Source organism: Pediculus humanus, genomic scaffold, assembly GCF_000006295.1.
Source record: "Pediculus humanus corporis 1103172108276 genomic scaffold, whole genome shotgun sequence".
In the NCBI taxonomy this organism is placed as follows: domain Eukaryota; kingdom Metazoa; phylum Arthropoda; class Insecta; order Psocodea; family Pediculidae; genus Pediculus; species Pediculus humanus.
The window spans coordinates 64460-83580 of NW_002987845.1; the positions used below are offsets into that span (position 1 = coordinate 64460).

A 19121-nucleotide genomic window follows, 5' to 3' on the forward strand; every position below is an offset into this window, starting at 1 on the left:
ATTTATTTGTTAAAATATAATTTGTTATTCATTTAAACATTCATATGTAAGGATTTAATATATAATTTTACTGTCAAAGGAGTTCACTGAAATTATATAAAAGTACTATATATTTATTTAATGTTAAATATTTATAATAGTGTCTGAGTCATTAGGCGAGATAATTTATTTTTTGACATTAATCTTATGAGAAATCGACATGTAAAAAAAAGAATAAATCTAAAACGGAATAATAAACTAATTAGTTAGGCCATGAATAATTGTTTTATGAGTTTTTTGTTTGTACAATTACAAATTACTTTACTTATTTTAAAAAGATAGGACATGTTCCATCTCGCTCAAATTTTATGTAATATATTGTTCCCAAAAATACTCATTACATTAATAAATAGGTAGAAGCAATTTTTCTTTTAATATTTACTAGTTTTTATGGCTTTGTCTCTTACAAAATTAATTCAAAAACCTTCAAAAATAAATGTTTGCTTATAAGTGTTGCACATCAAACAGGACCGTCAATACAAATAATAAAACCAATTTAAAATTAATATTAAAATCTTTATCCTGTCACATTACCGCGACAGAATCAGTTATAAATTGTGTTCAACCGAAAAATTGTATAATACGAAATTTAAGAAATTAAATATACCCAAGACAAGATGCTAAAGTGTAAAATAGGGCAAAAGATTAATTTAAACAATTATCAAAATAGTAAAGTGTATCACCACTTTTAATACTGCTACGAAAAGAGTACTTTAAAGCTTCATCTATTACATGGTAATATTTTTGGCCCTGAAAAGGGCCGTTTTGGTTGTAAAAAAATCTTTGGAATAGATGTCGATAATTCGGCGAGAATTAAATTAACCTCCGAAACCGTAGAGGGTTCTGCCTTGTCTTTTCAATGCGTATACGACGTCCATGGCTGTCACTGTTTTTCTCTTGGCGTGTTCGGTGTAGGTGACTGCATCACGAATAACGTTTTCCAAGAATACTTTCAATACACCACGAGTCTCTTCGTATATCAAACCAGATATACGTTTCACACCACCACGACGAGCCAAACGACGTATGGCGGGTTTCGTGATTCCCTGAATGTTATCTCTCAATACTTTACGATGACGCTTGGCTCCTCCTTTACCGAGACCTTTACCTCCTTTTCCTCTACCAGTCATATTGACGAACTAATGTAATAAGTGTTTACTTCGCAAAAATTACAAAGTGAATGATGACGAATTATCGAACGACGCGTTATTTAAACCATGCGGAGCACGTGCGGATTCGAACGACCAATGAGAGCTCTGATCGAGGGCGCGACCGCCAATGAAACGCAACTCGGCTTCGATCAAACTAGTATATAAACGTATTTCGTTCTCAATGTACTCATCATTTTACTAACAGACTTCGTATCTGAGACTTACTTTTTATCGTATAACTACTATCTTATACTATTTAGTATAATTTTGAATTATGGCTCGTACAAAGCAAACTGCTCGTAAATCAACGGGAGGAAAAGCTCCTCGTAAACAACTCGCTACCAAGGCCGCCAGGAAAAGTGCTCCGGCCACCGGAGGAGTCAAGAAACCTCATCGTTATCGTCCGGGAACCGTAGCTCTTCGTGAGATCAGACGTTATCAAAAAAGTACCGAATTGCTCATCAGAAAATTACCTTTCCAACGTCTAGTGAGAGAAATCGCTCAGGATTTCAAAACCGATTTGAGATTTCAAAGTTCGGCTGTTATGGCTTTGCAAGAAGCGAGCGAAGCTTATTTGGTCGGATTATTCGAAGACACGAACTTGTGCGCCATTCACGCCAAACGTGTAACAATCATGCCTAAAGACATCCAGCTCGCCCGTAGAATCAGAGGAGAAAGAGCTTAAGCAGTTTTTAATTTTTCCGTTTTTTACATTTTACTCATTAACTCAAACGGCCCTTTTCAGGGCCCACAAATTAAACGCGTTAAAAAAGCTTAATGTCTTCATCTTATGATTAATCTATTTATCGGAACTCTTCATAGTTAATTTTTTTTTCGTTATTTAGTAAGGCCTTTATTGTATATTGTATCGTCTAAATTTTATTTGTTAAACTCGCAATGAAATGCAATAATTTTGAAATGCAATTATTTTAAATGTAGCCAAAAATTCTTTCACATTGTCTATCATACTCACTAAATTGACAAACAGTCCAATTGACTCGTTTCAATTTCACAGGGACTTAGTGATTGGTGATTTCACGAATAACTTAAAAAGATGGAATTATTCTACAAATAAAAGCTCTGTAAAAAAGTGACAATGTTCGCCATGAAAAACTTTACAATCCTCTATTGAAGAAATAAATTTCTTGAAAAAAATTTGTGTAAGGAAACTTATTTAAATTTAAAAGAAATTAAATCGTCAACGAAGTATTTACTATATTTGAAATCACAAAATTAATCTTCAAATGTAGCGTTGAGATGTAGCATGAGAATTTTGTTGTATACAAAGGATTAGTAAAAGAGCATTACTTTATAAACGTGTTATAATTGTTGGCCCTGAAAAGGGCCGTTTGTTCTGCGTAATAAAAAAAAAATATCGACAAAATATTTCTGGCTTAGGGTTTCTTTTCCGTTTTCTTGGGCAAGAGTACTGCTTGGATGTTTGGTAGTACACCACCTTGTGCGATCGTTACTCCGGACAATAATTTGTTTAATTCTTCGTCATTTCTGATGGCCAATTGCAAATGTCTCGGAATGATACGAGTTTTCTTGTTGTCACGAGCAGCGTTACCAGCCAACTCGAGAACTTCAGCAGCCAGATATTCCATTACTGCGGCCAAATAAACCGGAGCTCCGGCTCCGACTCTTTCGGCATAATTTCCCTTCCTCAACAAACGGTGAATTCTTCCCACGGGAAACTGAAGACCAGCTCGATTGGAACGAGACTTTGCCTTTCCCTTGACTTTTCCACCTTTACCACGTCCAGACATGATGAGTAATAAATTTTAAAAAAGAGAGAACGATGAACTTCGATAGACGACGTCAACGAATCAATTGAGAAGAGAAACGCTCGTTACGTATATATACGTAGGCGAGCAACGAAGCGATTCACGCAATGAGAGTGCGCGTCGGTCGTTCGTGCGCAGTGATTGGCCCTTTCACTCAACTTTTGAGACATATATATATAGTAACACTTCAAACGTCGGGATCATTAGAATCAATGCCGTGGTACCAACTTCACTTTTTCTATCATTATAGTCGTTTGGTTCCTTAACATTTATTCAGGTAAATACGGGTTTGGCCCAATTACTTATGTTATTTAATGATGACTATTTATATATCGTTTGAATTAAATTCGAACACTTAATTTAGAATATTGTCTCCTCTTTTTCTTTAATCCAATTATTGAACTATAGTGACTATAATTCTATTCAAGTCTTATTAAGAATGATTATTGTATATCTATGCGTCTAGTGAATTAATGTGTACCAGAATGCAATGTTTTGAAATGCTGTAATGGTATACGTTTTTCTTTTTACCCCTTAAAAAAATTGTGCAAATATTTATGTTCAAGAGATTTCAATTTTTTAAAAGTTGTCATAAGCCATTCAAAATATTTATTAAATAGTAGTAGAAGTTAAAATAATTTATAATTTTTTCTTCAAAAAAAAAAAAATACCAAATTTATATATATATTTAAATATTCTAACAATTATAAAAATACAAAAAAATATAATTGAAACTTGTTGCCTAGTTGAAACATGAAGTTTTTTTTAAAGCATTTTATTGTCTTTTATTTATGAAGCACTTTGTCAAACATTAAAATTTTCAAATCGAATTAAAATAAAATAAAAACATTTTTTTATAAAATTAAAATACTATTTTTCAATCTTTACCCCTTAATTCATAAAATAAAAAAAATTTGTTTATAAAAGTAAGCAATAAAAACTGTTTTTAATTTATGTACATTTCAACTTTATTCAACTGTATTTCATAATTGTACCATTTCCGAATGAATTTTGTTTTAAATAATAACTATTATTGTTTATAAAAATCAATCTTGTTTCTCATAATACTATTAAGAAATATGAAAATAAACTGCAGTTTTGGAATGCATTTTTTTCACTTTAGTGTCACATTATATAATATCTTGTATCCTAATGCACAAAAACATTATGTCAATAATTAATCACATTTTTTTTCAGGATTATTAGACAACAATGCCAATGTGAATTGATACATTTGAACTAGTACTCCGGAGAAGGATTTATGATATAATTGCCTCAATTTAAATCCATATTTCAAAAATAATTTTCTCGCATTATCATGATATTCTGATGTGACTAATTCAATGGAATTGTAACCTGGTAAAAATAATTTTAAATTTAATAAAAATACTGCAAACTATTATTCGAATACTGTTAAAATTTTCACTTTTTGTTTAGTACCTCTTTTCTCGCAAAATTCTATGGCTTCTTTTAACAAAGCAGAACCAATTCCTTTTTTCTGATATTTATGTGAGACAGTTAATCTTTTAAGTCTGGCAGATTCATACATTACAGTACATCTTTCTACTCCGATAATACCAATTACTTTCTTATTGTAAACTTTATCATCTTGTAATTTACAATCTAGATCATTTTCATTTATTATTTCAAATTTTGAATGTCCTGAATTTTTTCCAGATAATGGAAATTCATAAACTTCTGCCACCCAAAAACCTGAAAAGAAACCTTTCTTTGTTCTTCAAAAAGTATAAATAAAACCGATTCGATAAATCATTTTAATAAAACATGCTAACAAGAATATTTTGATGCCAAAAAATCTCTTTCAATATTAAATGCTTCTTTTGCCAAATTTGTTGCAGAGTTTAAATGTGTCATGTAAATCCAGAAGTAAATAAAAATAACTGTAGCAGGAATGGATGAAATGCATATTGTCGGAGGCAGACCAATAAAGACAAACATCAAAGCAGCAGTAGTTATTATTACTTGAAAAGTAATTTCCCTAGTTAAAGCCGTTAAAAATGCTGGCTTCACGGTAGCCATTACACCTTCTTTCAATAATTTACAGCATTCGTTTTCATCGCCAGCCTGATAAATCCTAATAACGACGAACTCGTCTTCTGAACGCATTTTTCAAAAAAAATACGTTATGCATTTACCATCGAACTACAATAGCTGAAAAAGACATCGATTTGAAATATTCAAAATGAAAATAATAGGAAAATACAATTATAATTACTCTACATATCGAATTACAAAGTAATACAATACGTGAAAATTAATCAAATAATTTTATTAACTCAATAGTAATGAGTAATTAGAGAATACCTGCCTAATATTGTTGTAAAAAGAAAAGTTATACGATGAATAATACTATTCGTTCGTTTTAACTACCCGGCGGCATTAAATTAGTTTTGTAGTCTAACCTTAGCAAAATTAATGTAAATAATAATTTTTTAAATTAAAAAGGAAAAAAAAGTTGATATAAACGAAAAATCCTAATATAAAATTTTACAGAATGAGTAACTTTTTTATCGAAGTGGAACCTTTTTAATAAAAAAAAAAAAAAAAAAAAAAACGTTTGCTAAGATCAAGATGTAATCATTTGTAAAGTGTATACTGCTTTGCAATGGCGGATTATTATTTGTACAGATTTGTCAAAGTAACATTGAAAATATTTATTTAATTTATTGTATATTATTGTGTCTCGCTTGTATAGTTACAGTGATGACAAATTTATTATTTTTTAGTTTAATGCAACCAAAAAAAATCTACGTTTATTTAATTATTTCATTAAAAACTAAATTACATTTCATAATGTTATAACTTGACAATTATCAATTTGAAATCAAGAGAGAGAGAGAGAGAGAGAGAGAGATATGTTATTTCAAATTTTTGGTTGGGGAGGAGTTTTGATAGCTCTTTGGATTTCTACTTTTGGATTATCGTCTATTTTTATCGGGTTTTTATTTTTAATCTTGTTTATTTGGGGGTACGTATAAAATTTAAGTCAAGGACTTAATTAGGTATATTTTCGTGTGTGATAGTCACATGCACTTAAAGTTGTTTAAATAATACTATTAAACTTTAACCATATGTATTAATTTTAATCCGTTATTTCGACATATGTTTCAGGGTGTTTCAATATATATTTGTTAAAAATGAAGAAGATGTTAACAATTGGCATGTGAAACAAAACATATATGCAGAGAAATCAACGGATGTGATTTCTCCTGGAATAAAAAAAATTATAAATGAATGTTCAAATTTGAAAGTTTTACCAAAATGTGATAATAGATTGACTGGATCTCAAGTAATCGATGAAAACTTACATGATATAATTAGTTACCTTATTAGGGATTACATTTATCTGTGGTATGATAAAGTCAGTGATAATGAAGAATTTTATTACCATGTTAAAAACACTGGACAAAAGGTTATTGTTCAAGTAGCAGCTAGGTTTGTACCAACGCTTAACCCTTATAGAAGTAGAAGTAGTTTTTTTTTCACCACTTTATATTCGTATTCATTTGATTTGAGTTTTGCTTTGAAACAATGAATGAAAAAAATTATCTGTATTTTTTTTTTTTTTTTTAGAATTAAAGATGTAGACTGGATTCCATATTTGACTACAAGATTGGTGGATGATGCTGCTTCTCACTTACGCTTGTATCGTCAAGCATGTGCCAAAACTAAGCAAAAACAAAAAGAAATTATCGAAGCGAAACAAAAGCTTGCCAACGAAATAACAAAACCTCAAAGCTTACAGAGTTTCAAAACCACAACAGAACAAAACACTGCATCCGAACAGAAACAGTCACATTTTAGAAATCCTTCAGGATCAAATATTCAATATAATCATTCTAGAAATAATTCAAATTCAGGTACCTTTTTCGGCATATTATTATTATTATTACTTTTTGTAAAAAATTTCATTCACATTTTAATCCCTGGTTTTTCTCTTCTCATACTGAATTATTTCACTGGCAGGCGACATTAACGATTTTCTTTTCCCAGGAATTTCATTTTGTTTGACATAAAGTAAAATGTCTTAAAAAAATTAATGAAAAATTGAACTTATATGACCCTGCAATTGATACTATATATTTCCTGATGACTTACATTCAATTATCTGCCGTGTGGAAATATCTTTTTTTCCATTTTGGGTAATTTTTTTCTTAATGAAATTTTTATAATTAAGTGATTGAACTAAAATAAGTTTACCTATTTTAAAAAACAAAACAAGTTTTATTAAGCATTTTTTTCAAGTTTTTATTTTAAAATTAACAGATAATCATTTAGCTAATGAAAAAGTCGAGTATTAAACTGCTTCGTAAAACATTTACAAGATGATAACAGCCGAATGCATGATTTGAAATTCCCTTAAATTTTCTTCAGCAATTTTTTTTTTTCATTTGTTTTAGGTATCAATTTTTCATCTAAATCACCTCCTGGTAGTGGTAGTGGTGGTGGTGACTCGGGAAAGATAAAAAATCATAATAATGATAGCGACTCATCAGTATTAGATTTGGAAGGTGTTTTTTTCGATTTAGAATTAGCCATGGAAAAGCATATCCTATGTAGAGATACAATTTGTATTGACAAAGAACAAGAAAAATTATTCCTACAAAGTCTGATGGATGTTTTACTTTTGTTGTTTCTTCCTCCTGATGATTTTCATTGTTTGTCTTTTCGGTTGTTACTTCGAGACCTCCTTGTCGGTGGAGTCGTATTGCCTTTGTTTACTTTAATAACCGACCCTGATTATATTAATTTATGTATCATATGGCTGGTAAGTTAAGCAGGATAAATTAAAAATCATTATTTTACTCGAAATAATTTCATTTGTTTATTTTTTTTCGTTTTAGTGTCGCGATTTTGCTCTGACTCCCGATGCCTTTTTGCAAACTTTAAGAACTTCTGATAGCGTGGGTGAACTCGAAGCTACTAAGGAATTATTAGCCAAAGAAATTGCTCACCTACGATCTCGAGACTCGGGTGGAAACGACGACAATTTTGTTAAACAGCAATTGAGCAGTTTGTTGTACGTTAATAAAGTTTTAGACAATAGACTGAAAAGACTGCAGGAAGGTCTTGACACAGACTCTTTAGGTACCTAAATTAAAAGTCAAGGATTGCACGAATCTACCATCTTTTTTTTTTTTTTTAATTAATTAATTAATTAATTAAGTTTATTTTTTTTTTAAAGGAGTTTCAGCAGAGTGTTTACTTACACAAAGTTCAAAGCTAGTCACTTTAACGCTAGATTTTATATTAAAAAATAATGTGGCTCTTTCATATTTCATAGACTACATGACTTCAACAAAAGAACAAAATTATATTTTTTTGTATCTTAACGTGGAAGGTATAAAGGAATGTATTTTTATAATACTAATTTTTCATCAGTAACACCATTACGATGTTTCAGGTTGGAAATTGTCCGTTAGAAAATTATTAGACGGATTAAATATTAAGAAAACAAATAACGATGACGAAATTTATCTGTCTGGTGGCGGTTCTTCAATAAGAAATGATTCCATCTCTGGGTATGAATTATTTATTTATTTATTTATTTATTTTTAAAAATTTAACGCTTTATTTTACCACAAAGTTTTATTTCTAGATTAACATTAGAAAACATGAAAGAGACGGCCATTAGTATTTGCGATCAATATTTAATGGAATCTGCAAATTCGAAAATAATTATAGAAGAACGTTTATTAAAAAATTTAACGCAACGAATTAATACCGAAACGATTTCGGATGATTGGTTCGACGACATATTGAATTATATTTATTGTAAATTACAAGTAATTAAAAAATCAATTATTAAATTGTGTGAATTAAATTTAAAAAATTGTTTGCGGCTTGACATGTGTTATCATTAATGTTATTTTAGACAAATGAAAAGTTCCTCCCTGGATTTTATAAAAGTTCAAATTACATAAAACTTCTTTCCGAGTTGGAATTGCTCAAAGATAGCATTTTAGTTGAAGATAACGATGATGATTCTTCCAGTTTGGACAATATAAGTCTTTCCGACACCACGAGTTTGCATTCATTAGACAACGCGGATTTAAATGATCAAATGGCTAATACATCGTCTGATGGTAAGGATTCATTTGTTACGACTAATTAAATAAAATTGTGTAACAATAGTTTTGTTTTGTTTGTAGAAAATTACGAAAATGTAGCAGTGGTAGTAGAAAAAACCAAAGATGTTAATTCTATACAGAAAAAAGGAAAATTCACTTTGGCAGCTGAAATAATCGATACGGGTGTCGTACAAGACAGAGGTAAAACATACGGTATATACGCACTTTACGTCTGCAAGATATACGAATACGGTTTTGTCGACAAATGGCACGTTTATAGGTTTGTCACGCTCAAAATATTTGTAATAAATAAGTTATGTACATACGTACATATTAATATTTTTTATTATTTAGGAGATATTCAGATTTTTACGATTTACAACAAAAAGTTAAAGATTCTTATGCGACGCTCGGGAAATTGACTTTTCCCGGTAAGAAAACATTCCACAACATGGAGAGAGCAACTCTTGAAAAAAGAATGAAAATGTTAAATGGATACTTGCAAGTTTTATTGCAAAGCGTCGAAGTATCCGACAAGTACCCGAAATTACTTTCCATGCTGGTTTCATTTTTAGAACCCGGAGAATACGATAAGTGTACAGGACCGTTTGCTAAAACCGTTAGTAGGATTTCGTAAAGAATTTTTTAATCACAAATTTAGTTATTAATGTAAAATTTTTTTTTAGTTTGATACTCTGGTTAATCCATTGAAAACGTCAATGAGAACGGTTGGTCAAGCGGTACGCACAATGCCGGATAATTTTTTAAATACGGTCGATGAAGTATTCGATGGGATAACAAAAGTTTTTCAATTGAAAAATAAAAATTTTGACGATCCAATGAAAGTCGGATCATTTTTACATCAAGAAGTAATATCGGTTAATAATAATAATAAAATGTAAATAAATGGAATAAAATAATTGTTTTTTTTTTTTTTTTTTGTAGACGGATGATAACATTCCTTTAAGAATTATGTTGTTATTAATGGATGAAGTTTTCGATTTGAAATCAAGGAATCAATGGTTGAGAAGACGTATAGTTACCATATTGAGACAAATAGTCAGAACAATGTTTGGCGATATTGTTAATAAAAAAATTGTTGAATTTGTTGCTGTTTTAACTTGCCCGGAGCAAGTGTCTTCATATTTGGATACATTGAAAGTAAATACAAATACAAATTTTTCGTTTCCCAAGTTCCAACAAGTTTTATAAATTAAAAAAAAAAAAAAATTATTTAGCAATCAATATGGCCTAACGGTCACCGAGCTGTTCCTACCACCAGAGATGAATCTACCAAATTAAGAACAAGAGTTATGGCAAAAACGGCACTTTTGTCTTCCCTATCGGACGAATTAAAACATATCATTGGTAGCGACACAACGAGAAGAGGTTTAATTAAAATATTTCATTTATTTCAACATCCGGTTTTAAACCGAAGGATTTTATACGTTTTGATGGAAGGAATTTTGGAAACATTTTTCCCACAACATAATATAATTGATATATTTCATAAAATACATTCCAAGTAAGTCCCAATCGCCATTATCAATCAATCAATCATCGCCATTTTATTTTTGAAATTGACAAAAAAAAAAAAAAAGACGAATCAGATTCGAAATTTTTTTTTTTTTTTTTTTTGTTCCAGGTCTTCGAGAATTGGGGAACAATCAAAATTGAACAAGCAAGTCTTATAAAAATTAAATTTTTAATAAATAAATTATTTACAATAAATATTATTATTATTATTATTATTTATTTATTAAATAAATAAAATTTATAAAATTTTTTTTTAAAATTTAATTAATTATTTATTTAAATCATTCGATTCCGTCAAATCTTTTCTAATTTTTTTATATTGTTCGACTTCAATATTTTCCCAATTTTTTTTATCACTCGGTTTAAAGAACCTAAAAAGGTTTTTTATTTATTATTATTATTATTATTATTATTATTATTATTATTATTATTATTATTATTATTATTAAACTATTAAACGTAAGTAAATAAAAAAAAAAATACCTTTCGTTAATTTCTCTTGTCACCTCAAGTTCATAATCCGATAAACCGTTAATTAATATTTTCAAATTGTTATCGACGTAATTTTTAGTTGGCATACCAATCAAATGAACATCAACTTCCGGTTGTGTTAATGTAAAATTAACCGCCAAATTTCCCAATTCAACATTTCGTTCCTTATGCCACGTCATAAATAAGGGTGTTAATAAAACTTTTTAAGAAATATGACGGGTAGGAATAGTTTTTTGTACCTACTTTGCAATATTGACTCGCTTTTAGGCATAAATCACAATGAAGGAAATTTCCCGGATGCCAAGGCCATGATCCTCTGTTTGTTAAAAGTCCAAGAGCAGTTGGAGATGCATGAATTATACCGACTTCTTTTTCCTAAATATAAAATTTATGAACCCAACTGATTAACATAAAATTTTTCTTTAGTTTTCTTACTTTAAATTTGGAATAATAATCCCTTAATGAATCATCCATTAATGTCAATCTTGAATAAGTTAAAACGGAATCGATTTTAATTTTACTTTTTTCAACAATTTCCAGAATTTTATCAAGGGGGTAACCAGTAATTCCAATAAATCTTGCTTTTTTACCTTCTACAATTTCTTGTAAAGCCGGTAAGGTTTCATTAATGATCACATCGACAGAAGGAGCAAATTCTACATCGTGTACCTTAAAGTGTTTTTTATAATTGTTAAAAAAAAAAACTTATGACACCATGATTAGTATAAGAAAAAATTTTATACTTGTATCAAATCGATATATGACAATCCAAGTCTTTTTAAACTATTCTCTACGCTTGCTATTGTTGACTCTCTACTAAAATTAAAACCATTTACAGGATCAGAACTATACCTTCCGACTTTTGTTCCTATGTAATAAACACTTCTAGGTACGTTTTTCAATACCTGTCCTAATATTTCTTCTGATTTACCCTCGCCGTAGTACGGTGCCGTGTCTATATAATTAATACCCTTTTTTAATGCTTCCATTACTGACTCTTGTGCAGTTTCAACATCGAATTCCCTAATAATAATTTTTTAAGGTTTTTTTTTTTTTATTAGAAAATCATTCAGGATTTAATTATTATAAAATAATAAACGTACCCATATTGTAAACCGTAACATCCACCACCGAATCCTATTTTCGAAACTTTAAGTCCAGTTTTACCCAGATTATTATATTGTAACTTTTTTACATCGTTTAAATAATGAAATCCTTCGAGATATGTTTTTGGCAAATCCATAATTATTACATTTTATATTATTTCTCGATCAAAAAAGCACATTTCGTTAATATTCCATCATTTTAACTTGTCGACAAATTTTGATGAGTCGAATGATAAGATAATTAAGTTTCATCGCTGCCGTTTTAAATTTTATTGTTCGGTTGGCTAAACTGTTCGTTAATTTTTATCGAAAAAAACTCATTACTACCCGGTACCCTTTAATTCCTTTTTTTGCAAAAAATTTAATTTCCATCGATTTATTAATAAAATTTAGTATTAATAACGTAAATTTGAAATAATGATGATTATGTATTTATCGAATGATTTCCATTAAATAAATTTTAAATGTATTCAATTATTCGTTATTTGCCGCCATGTTTTCCTAGGTTACCAAGTTAATTAAATCAAATACAAAAAAAAATTTTTTTTATCCTTATCTTTCTAGTTAATTATTCTTTTTATAAATTTAAATTATTTCGAAAGGATTAACCTATTTGAAAAAAAAAAAAAAAACAAATTACTTTTCAACTTTAATTACTTTTTTTCCTTTTTTTTTTTTTTTTAATTTGCTTAAGGTGATTACAAAATATTATTAAAGTAAAACTAATTTAAGTAAACTGTAACTAAGAAGAAAAATTATTTTTAGAATTTAAAAAAAAACAAAAAAAAGAAAGTTTTTTTATTAATTTTCTTAAAGACCAAGGTTTATTTTTATTAATTAGGGGTTTTTCTAACGAAAATAAGAATTTAATATTTATTCGTATCAAATTTTTTTTCTTTTAAAAACATTTAATTCTTTACTGCACTGTAGCATTCGATTAAACTTTAAAAAATGTACAAGTTTGTTACAGATCGCTTACAAAAAAAATTCACACAAAAATTCCAAAGCTCAATTGTGAAAAATTTTTCAAATTTTGAATTAATCGAATTTGATAAAATAGCAAATGTTATGCAAAATATCATTCGTACTCACGAATGGCTACGAGTGCATAGAAAAATGAATAACAATTTTTTTTTTTTTTTTTTAAAAAAGAAAACCTTTAATTTAAACTGACTAGCTTAGTTTTAGTGGTACTCAGCTACAAAGAAAATTAAAAAGTAAAAATATCAGTTTCAACGTTTGGCGTCAATGTTGGAATATTAGCCTCACTTTTAATTAAATAAGGTTGCAAGTTAAATTCATTTTTTTCACTTTTTTTTTTTTTTAAAAAATTACAAAAAAAAAAAAAAAAATTATTATTATTTTAAATTGGTCACACTATTGTTTCATTCCAGATCTGGTAAATCTGAGTCATCAGAATCTTCATCTCTCTCTTCTTTATCCGGACCATTTACAGTATCTCCTATTTTAACCGAATCTATAAACTGTAAACATAAAACATAAAAAAATTATTTATAAAATATGCCTCAATGTTTTAAATAACCCAATAGTGATACTTGCATCAGACATGGAAAAGTTGTTTTCATCTGAGTCGCTATCTTTTTCATAATTAAATTTATGGAAATCCAATTTGAGCCAGTGGTATTTGACTTTTTCTTTTGTTAAACGTGGCCAAAATGGTCCCTCTTCCTTTTTTTTCAATAAAAATTCTACACCTCTCCCGAGTATATTACTGGAGGACTCCTAATTTTAAATAATTAAAATTTTTTTTTAAATCTCATTATTAAAACTTGATTTTATGAAATTTATATAATTACAATTACTTACATCCGGATTAATTTCGCTGTACAGGTTAATATCAACTTCATAAGTCTTTTTCTCTGATCCTCCTGTGCCCTTAAAATATATTTTATCCTTATGTATTTCAACAACAGGTTTTTTACATTCTTCCAGGCATATTGTTAATGCAATAAGATCTGATTTCTGAGCCCAAACTGATGGGGGTGGTCTTAACCTGAAAAAAAAAAAAAAAAAAAATAATATATGTGTAATAAATATAATTTTCTATAAGTGAAATTTGTTCAAATCGGTTTAAAAAATATCTTGAATTATTTAAAATTCCACAAAAGTTACAGTTATGTATGTGCACATAAGTTTTTTATCTTATCGAAGAGAAGAGTGAACAAAAATTAAGAAAATTTTTTTTTGGTCCAAAGCCACAAATAATAAAGTTTCAGGCATGGGTGAACTTACAGGTACATATACCTTTTTGAAAAAATTACTTTAACAGAAGTTTATCTGTTAATAAAAACATGATTTTTTTAATAAAAAAACCTCAAGGAAAATAGTTGCACGTTTTAAACAGGGAATGATTTTTAAAAAATACGTCATGGAAAAAAAAAAAAAAAAACTAGCTTTTTCATGTTATTTTTTGAATTTCGTAAAAAAATGTAATAAATGTAATAGAAGTAAATGTTATAAATTAAATAAATTCATTTATTAGTTGAATAATTAAGTTTTACGGTTTTTTTTTATTATGTAATATTATGGAAAGCATGATCGATAATTCAACAATGAATAGTATTAAAAGTTTTAATGGCGGCACGGTGAGCGAGAGGCTGCATGGCTTTGTTTAAACTTTTTCCCAATTGTAAAAAGTACAAAATAATTTTGTCGGTCTTTTAAAAAAAAAAAGATCAATGTTCAGATGAAAAAAAAAAAAATTTACTCTATTTAAAAAAAAAAAAAAAAAAAAAAAAACTTACTGATCATCTCCAGACATTTTAATTAATATCAAAAATTAAAACTTGGGTCAAACTAGTGTTTCATTCCTCGTTTGTTTCAGTATAGCAACTGTTGAAAATTAAAGACACTACAAAACAACTTCAATTCTGGAAACGAGATGTAAAAATTTGAAACTCAGTGCCTATAAGATAACAATATGATTATTTTCTAACTTATTGTGCTCTTAATTATTATTTTTTTAATTCCTCATTAAAAACAAAAAATAAAATTTATATTAATTTATTAATATTTTTTTTAAAAATTATGGAAGACGAAATATTAACAACGTTAAAAATATTAATTATCGGTGAGAGTGGAGTAGGTAAATCAAGGTGAGACTAAATTAAATTTTTCTATCCATTTCAAATTTACAATTTAATTCGTTAGTATTTTGTATACCTTTGATCTAAAATTTACAAAAAAAATAGTATTATTAATTCGAAAATATTTTTAGCCTATTACTTAGATTCATCGATGATAAATTTGATCCCGACCAGCCTCTTACCATAGGTGTTGATTTTAAAACAAAGGAAATGACAGTTGATGGAAACAGGGTTAAATTGGCACTGTGGGATACAGCAGGCCAAGAAAGGTTTCGAACCCTAATTCCAAGTTATTACAGAGATGCTCATGGCGCTATATTAGTTTATGATGTTTCTAATTATATTACATTTAGAAAAATTGAGGATTGGCTTAATGAATTAGATGTCTATGCAACAAAGCCAAATTTGATTAAAATAATTGTTGGAAATAAAATAGATTTGGAAAAGAGAGAGGTGACCAAAGAGGAAGGTATAAAACTTGCTAAAAGACATGCAACTTTATTTATCGAGTCTAGCGTGAAAACAAAGGATGGAGTGCAAACTGCCATGCAAGAGCTTGTACAAAAGGTTTGCAAATATATTTTTCTTTTTAATTTTGTAAACTCATCATGTAAAACATTCTAATTTAAGCTTCTTTAAAACAGATAATTCAAACTCCTGGCTTGTGGGACCCGATTAGTCATAATTTAAGACTCGACCAAAATCATTATGAACCTGAATACAAATACAATTGTTCCGGCTATAGATGCAATACATTGTAAACGATGTCTTCGTTAATATTTTGTATGTGACTTTATGTATTATATGAATATATTTTGTAAATACTTAAAGTTATTCTTAAATCTTTGGTTTCACAGAACATTATTTATAAGTTAGATTTTTAAAATTTTATTCCTTTAATTATATTATTTGTTATAATGTGTGAAATACTGTTAAGGCATACTCTGGATACAATTTTTTAATAACCAGGCATTTATATATTATGTGTTGTAAGAGAATTGGTGATCAAATTTTTTCCAAATATTAATAACTTTGCTTTTATGTTTAATATAAAGTGAAAAAATTTTTTTTTACATTCTGAGTGCCCTCGACAAAAAGTATCAAAAAAAAAAAAAAAACTCATTTTATATAATTATATATTAATTAATGTAATTACAATGTAAATAGAAAAAATTGTAAAATATTTATTTGAATCTATATTAAAATCATCATTTTTTATATATATATATATATATATTTTTTTTTCTTTTTTTTACAAAGAAATTGTTAAAATTTTTATTTTAGTTTAGAATAGTAATTAATCATTGCCAATGTTATTCATTAAAACATTACTAACAAATTTTATTTATAAAATTATATGCTGATAAATTATAAAATAAATTATTTTAATAATAATAATAAATTTTTATTAACAATGACGAATCTTTTCGTTTTTATTTATGATATGAAATTTTGAGTTTTCAGTGCATAAGGCACAGAAAAGTTTTTTTTTTTTTTGATTTTTAAAATAATAACAAACCTTTATATACACAGGAATAATTGTGTATAAAATATAGGAATTCAAAATTAATTTATTTATAAAAATTATTTTTTTATCTGGAATACGAGAGATCCATTTAAAAAAAAAAAAAAAAAAAAAATATTCTTTTTTTTTAAATCGGCCAGGAGAGAGAATAATTTTGTGTGTTTGATCAGGAGCAAAGTCATAACCTTAACGTTTTGCTTCTTACGTTTTTATCACATTCTTGTGCTTTATTATATAGTAAAACCCCTAAAATAACAATGGCAGTTCCCAGTCCACTCAATATCGTAACAGGATTATTAAATAGAATGATTGACAGCCATATTAGAAAAGCACGTTTGGCAGTATTAGCAACACTATAAAAAAAATGTTTAATCATATATTATCCTAAATTACCCTTAAAATTTAATAAAAATTTTCATATAAATATATAATACCTGTGAGTCACAGGGCTAATATAGTCCATGAGAACATAGGCTGATATGCTTTGAAAGTGAAAAAAAATTCCATTTATTATAAATGCTAGTAAAAGAGAATGATCATTTGTTTGACTTAGTCCAGAAGAATCGACAAATAGGAATGTTACAGGAATTTGAACAAAAACGGATGATATGCTTGTGTAAAACTGTAATTCAGCAGGCCTGCAAAAAAAACTTGATTAATTATTTAAAAATTAAATCATTTGAAATACTTACTCGAATGCTTACGTGTATTTAAATTTTTCTCCGCTGATTAACATTTTGGAATAAACATTTTGCAAGCTGAAATAAAAAAAAAAAAAAAGTTTAATTAATTTTACCAGATTTGACCGCATCAGATTTAATAAAAATTTTTTTTTTTTTTTTTTTTTTTTACCATTCGGTTAAGTTAGTAAGCATTGCAGCGATGAAACCTTTTAAATTAAAACTAAGTTCATTAGCAGAACAGAGAGCAAGACCAGACATCACAGGTATGAGGGATAAATTAACATATAAACCAGTGTTTTCACCCAACAAAAATCTCGATATTAATACAGTAAATAATGGTGCAGAAGATTTTATCGTTTCTGTAAAACTAACTGCAACAAAATTTAATGCAACTAACCCTAAAATAACCGTTGTAAACCTGTAATTAAAAATGTTCATGTTTAATGTTATTCATGTTACATGTTACATAATTTTTAAATTAATTCCTTGTAATAAAAAATTTGAAAATACCTGGTGCAACCGACAAATATCATGTGCCTGAAAAAGCCTGGAGGTTTTGACATTCTTAAAGTTGGCTTATACATTCCGCATGGAAAATAAAGTTGAATGAACCCACATAATGCTGTCATTATCATTTGAAAAGTACCTGAAATTAAATTTCAATTTTAAATATTTGACAAAAAAAAAAAAAAAAAAAGTTTCGAAAAAAAAAAAAAGGAAAAGTTTCGAGTACCTAAAACTGTAGGATCACCATTCATGTATGTCAATATATATTTATTTAAAAATAAAGTACATCCACTAAAAAAATACCACAGTGTGAGAAAAAATAAAGCTCTAATATTAAGTAATCCTTGCCTTGAGCTTTCAGACATATTAATTACTTCAGAATAATTTTTTTTCTTTTCATTTGGCAGACCATAGCTACCACCGGAATTATTTTCAGTTGATTTCATCTTAATCGTTTTATCACGAACCATTTTTTAAAATTAAATATTTGGCGATATTCGGCCAATAATAAATCATTTCTTTTAAAAAAAAATTTTCCTTTTTGCATTTCTTTTATTTCATACAAATTTTTTGTGAATGAAATAAACTATGGTAGGTTTTGAATTTTATTTATTTTTTTATCCACATTATTATCCATTGGCACTCTAAACAAGTATTAAACTCCGTTATAATTTTCAATTAATTTTTACATGTTAATAATAATAATAATAACACCAAGTTACAACGAAATAAAAAAAAATTAAATTTTTAATGTAACCTTTGACAATATTGTAGTTCGCGTAGTATATAAATAGCATTTAGATAATCCATGGTCAGGTTAATGAAATACAAGGTACTTTCGATTTCGTAAGAAAAATTTTTATCTCATTTGAAGATCCAAAGACTGTTAGGTTTTTTAATGCCATTAAAATATCAAGGCATTAAATTTTGCAATAATTTAAAGAAAAACCTGTTTAATATCAATTTAAGTACTGTTCTATCATAACACTGATGTTGATCAGTCAAAGGTAGCCAACATTACAAGAAAATAATAAGTTTACATATCCGACTTAAAAGTCTGAAAAACTTTGAAAAAAATATAATTCACCTGATTGTA

General features: G+C 27.8%; 9 protein-coding genes across 9 annotated transcripts; 3 read left to right on the forward strand and 6 right to left on the reverse strand.

Moving 5' to 3' along the window:
- Positions 1-857: 857 nt before the first annotated feature.
- Phum_PHUM504050 (histone H4) lies at positions 858-1169 on the reverse strand (the record flags this gene model as incomplete). Its single annotated transcript, XM_002430872.1, has 1 exon — positions 858-1169. One exon carries the CDS (start codon positions 1167-1169, stop codon positions 858-860), a length of 312 nt encoding a protein of 103 aa, XP_002430917.1.
- Positions 1170-1464: 295 nt separating this feature from the next.
- Phum_PHUM504060 (histone H3) lies at positions 1465-1875 on the forward strand (the record flags this gene model as incomplete). Its single annotated transcript, XM_002430873.1, has 1 exon — positions 1465-1875. The coding sequence occupies one exon, from the start codon at positions 1465-1467 to the stop codon at positions 1873-1875; it is 411 nt and encodes a 136-aa protein (XP_002430918.1).
- A 709-nt stretch (positions 1876-2584) lies between these two features.
- On the reverse strand, positions 2585-2959 carry Phum_PHUM504070 (histone H2A; the record flags this gene model as incomplete). Its single annotated transcript, XM_002430874.1, has 1 exon — positions 2585-2959. One exon carries the CDS (start codon positions 2957-2959, stop codon positions 2585-2587), a length of 375 nt encoding a protein of 124 aa, XP_002430919.1.
- Positions 2960-4154: 1195 nt separating this feature from the next.
- Positions 4155-5104, reverse strand: Phum_PHUM504080 (uncharacterized protein; the record flags this gene model as incomplete). The annotated part of the gene is made up of 3 exons (XM_002430875.1): positions 4155-4333; positions 4418-4672; positions 4771-5104. The coding sequence occupies 3 exons, from the start codon at positions 5102-5104 to the stop codon at positions 4155-4157; spliced, it is 768 nt and encodes a 255-aa protein (XP_002430920.1).
- A 749-nt stretch (positions 5105-5853) lies between these two features.
- On the forward strand, positions 5854-10746 carry Phum_PHUM504090 (Sorting nexin-13, putative; the record flags this gene model as incomplete). Its single annotated transcript, XM_002430876.1, has 15 exons — positions 5854-5966; positions 6110-6433; positions 6572-6858; positions 7399-7766; positions 7843-8086; positions 8193-8339; positions 8403-8489; positions 8609-8784; positions 8874-9084; positions 9151-9349; positions 9424-9688; positions 9756-9938; positions 10015-10230; positions 10308-10594; positions 10680-10746. 15 exons carry the CDS (start codon positions 5854-5856, stop codon positions 10744-10746), a joined length of 3174 nt encoding a protein of 1057 aa, XP_002430921.1.
- Positions 10747-10919: 173 nt separating this feature from the next.
- On the reverse strand, positions 10920-12340 carry Phum_PHUM504100 (aldo-keto reductase, putative; the record flags this gene model as incomplete). The annotated part of the gene is made up of 6 exons (XM_002430877.1): positions 10920-10932; positions 11089-11261; positions 11341-11472; positions 11533-11766; positions 11841-12120; positions 12201-12340. 6 exons carry the CDS (start codon positions 12338-12340, stop codon positions 10920-10922), a joined length of 972 nt encoding a protein of 323 aa, XP_002430922.1.
- Positions 12341-13588: 1248 nt separating this feature from the next.
- Phum_PHUM504110 (Prostaglandin E synthase, putative) lies at positions 13589-14464 on the reverse strand (the record flags this gene model as incomplete). Its single annotated transcript, XM_002430878.1, has 4 exons — positions 13589-13680; positions 13760-13946; positions 14031-14217; positions 14457-14464. 4 exons carry the CDS (start codon positions 14462-14464, stop codon positions 13589-13591), a joined length of 474 nt encoding a protein of 157 aa, XP_002430923.1.
- A 787-nt stretch (positions 14465-15251) lies between these two features.
- Phum_PHUM504120 (GTP-binding nuclear protein RAN1, putative) lies at positions 15252-16071 on the forward strand (the record flags this gene model as incomplete). Its single annotated transcript, XM_002430879.1, has 3 exons — positions 15252-15319; positions 15442-15877; positions 15955-16071. 3 exons carry the CDS (start codon positions 15252-15254, stop codon positions 16069-16071), a joined length of 621 nt encoding a protein of 206 aa, XP_002430924.1.
- Positions 16072-17013: 942 nt separating this feature from the next.
- Phum_PHUM504130 (glucose-6-phosphate/phosphate translocator 2, putative) lies at positions 17014-18471 on the reverse strand (the record flags this gene model as incomplete). The annotated part of the gene is made up of 6 exons (XM_002430880.1): positions 17014-17188; positions 17270-17473; positions 17540-17593; positions 17688-17936; positions 18029-18164; positions 18318-18471. The coding sequence occupies 6 exons, from the start codon at positions 18469-18471 to the stop codon at positions 17014-17016; spliced, it is 972 nt and encodes a 323-aa protein (XP_002430925.1).
- Between the last annotated feature and the right edge of the window lie 650 nt (positions 18472-19121).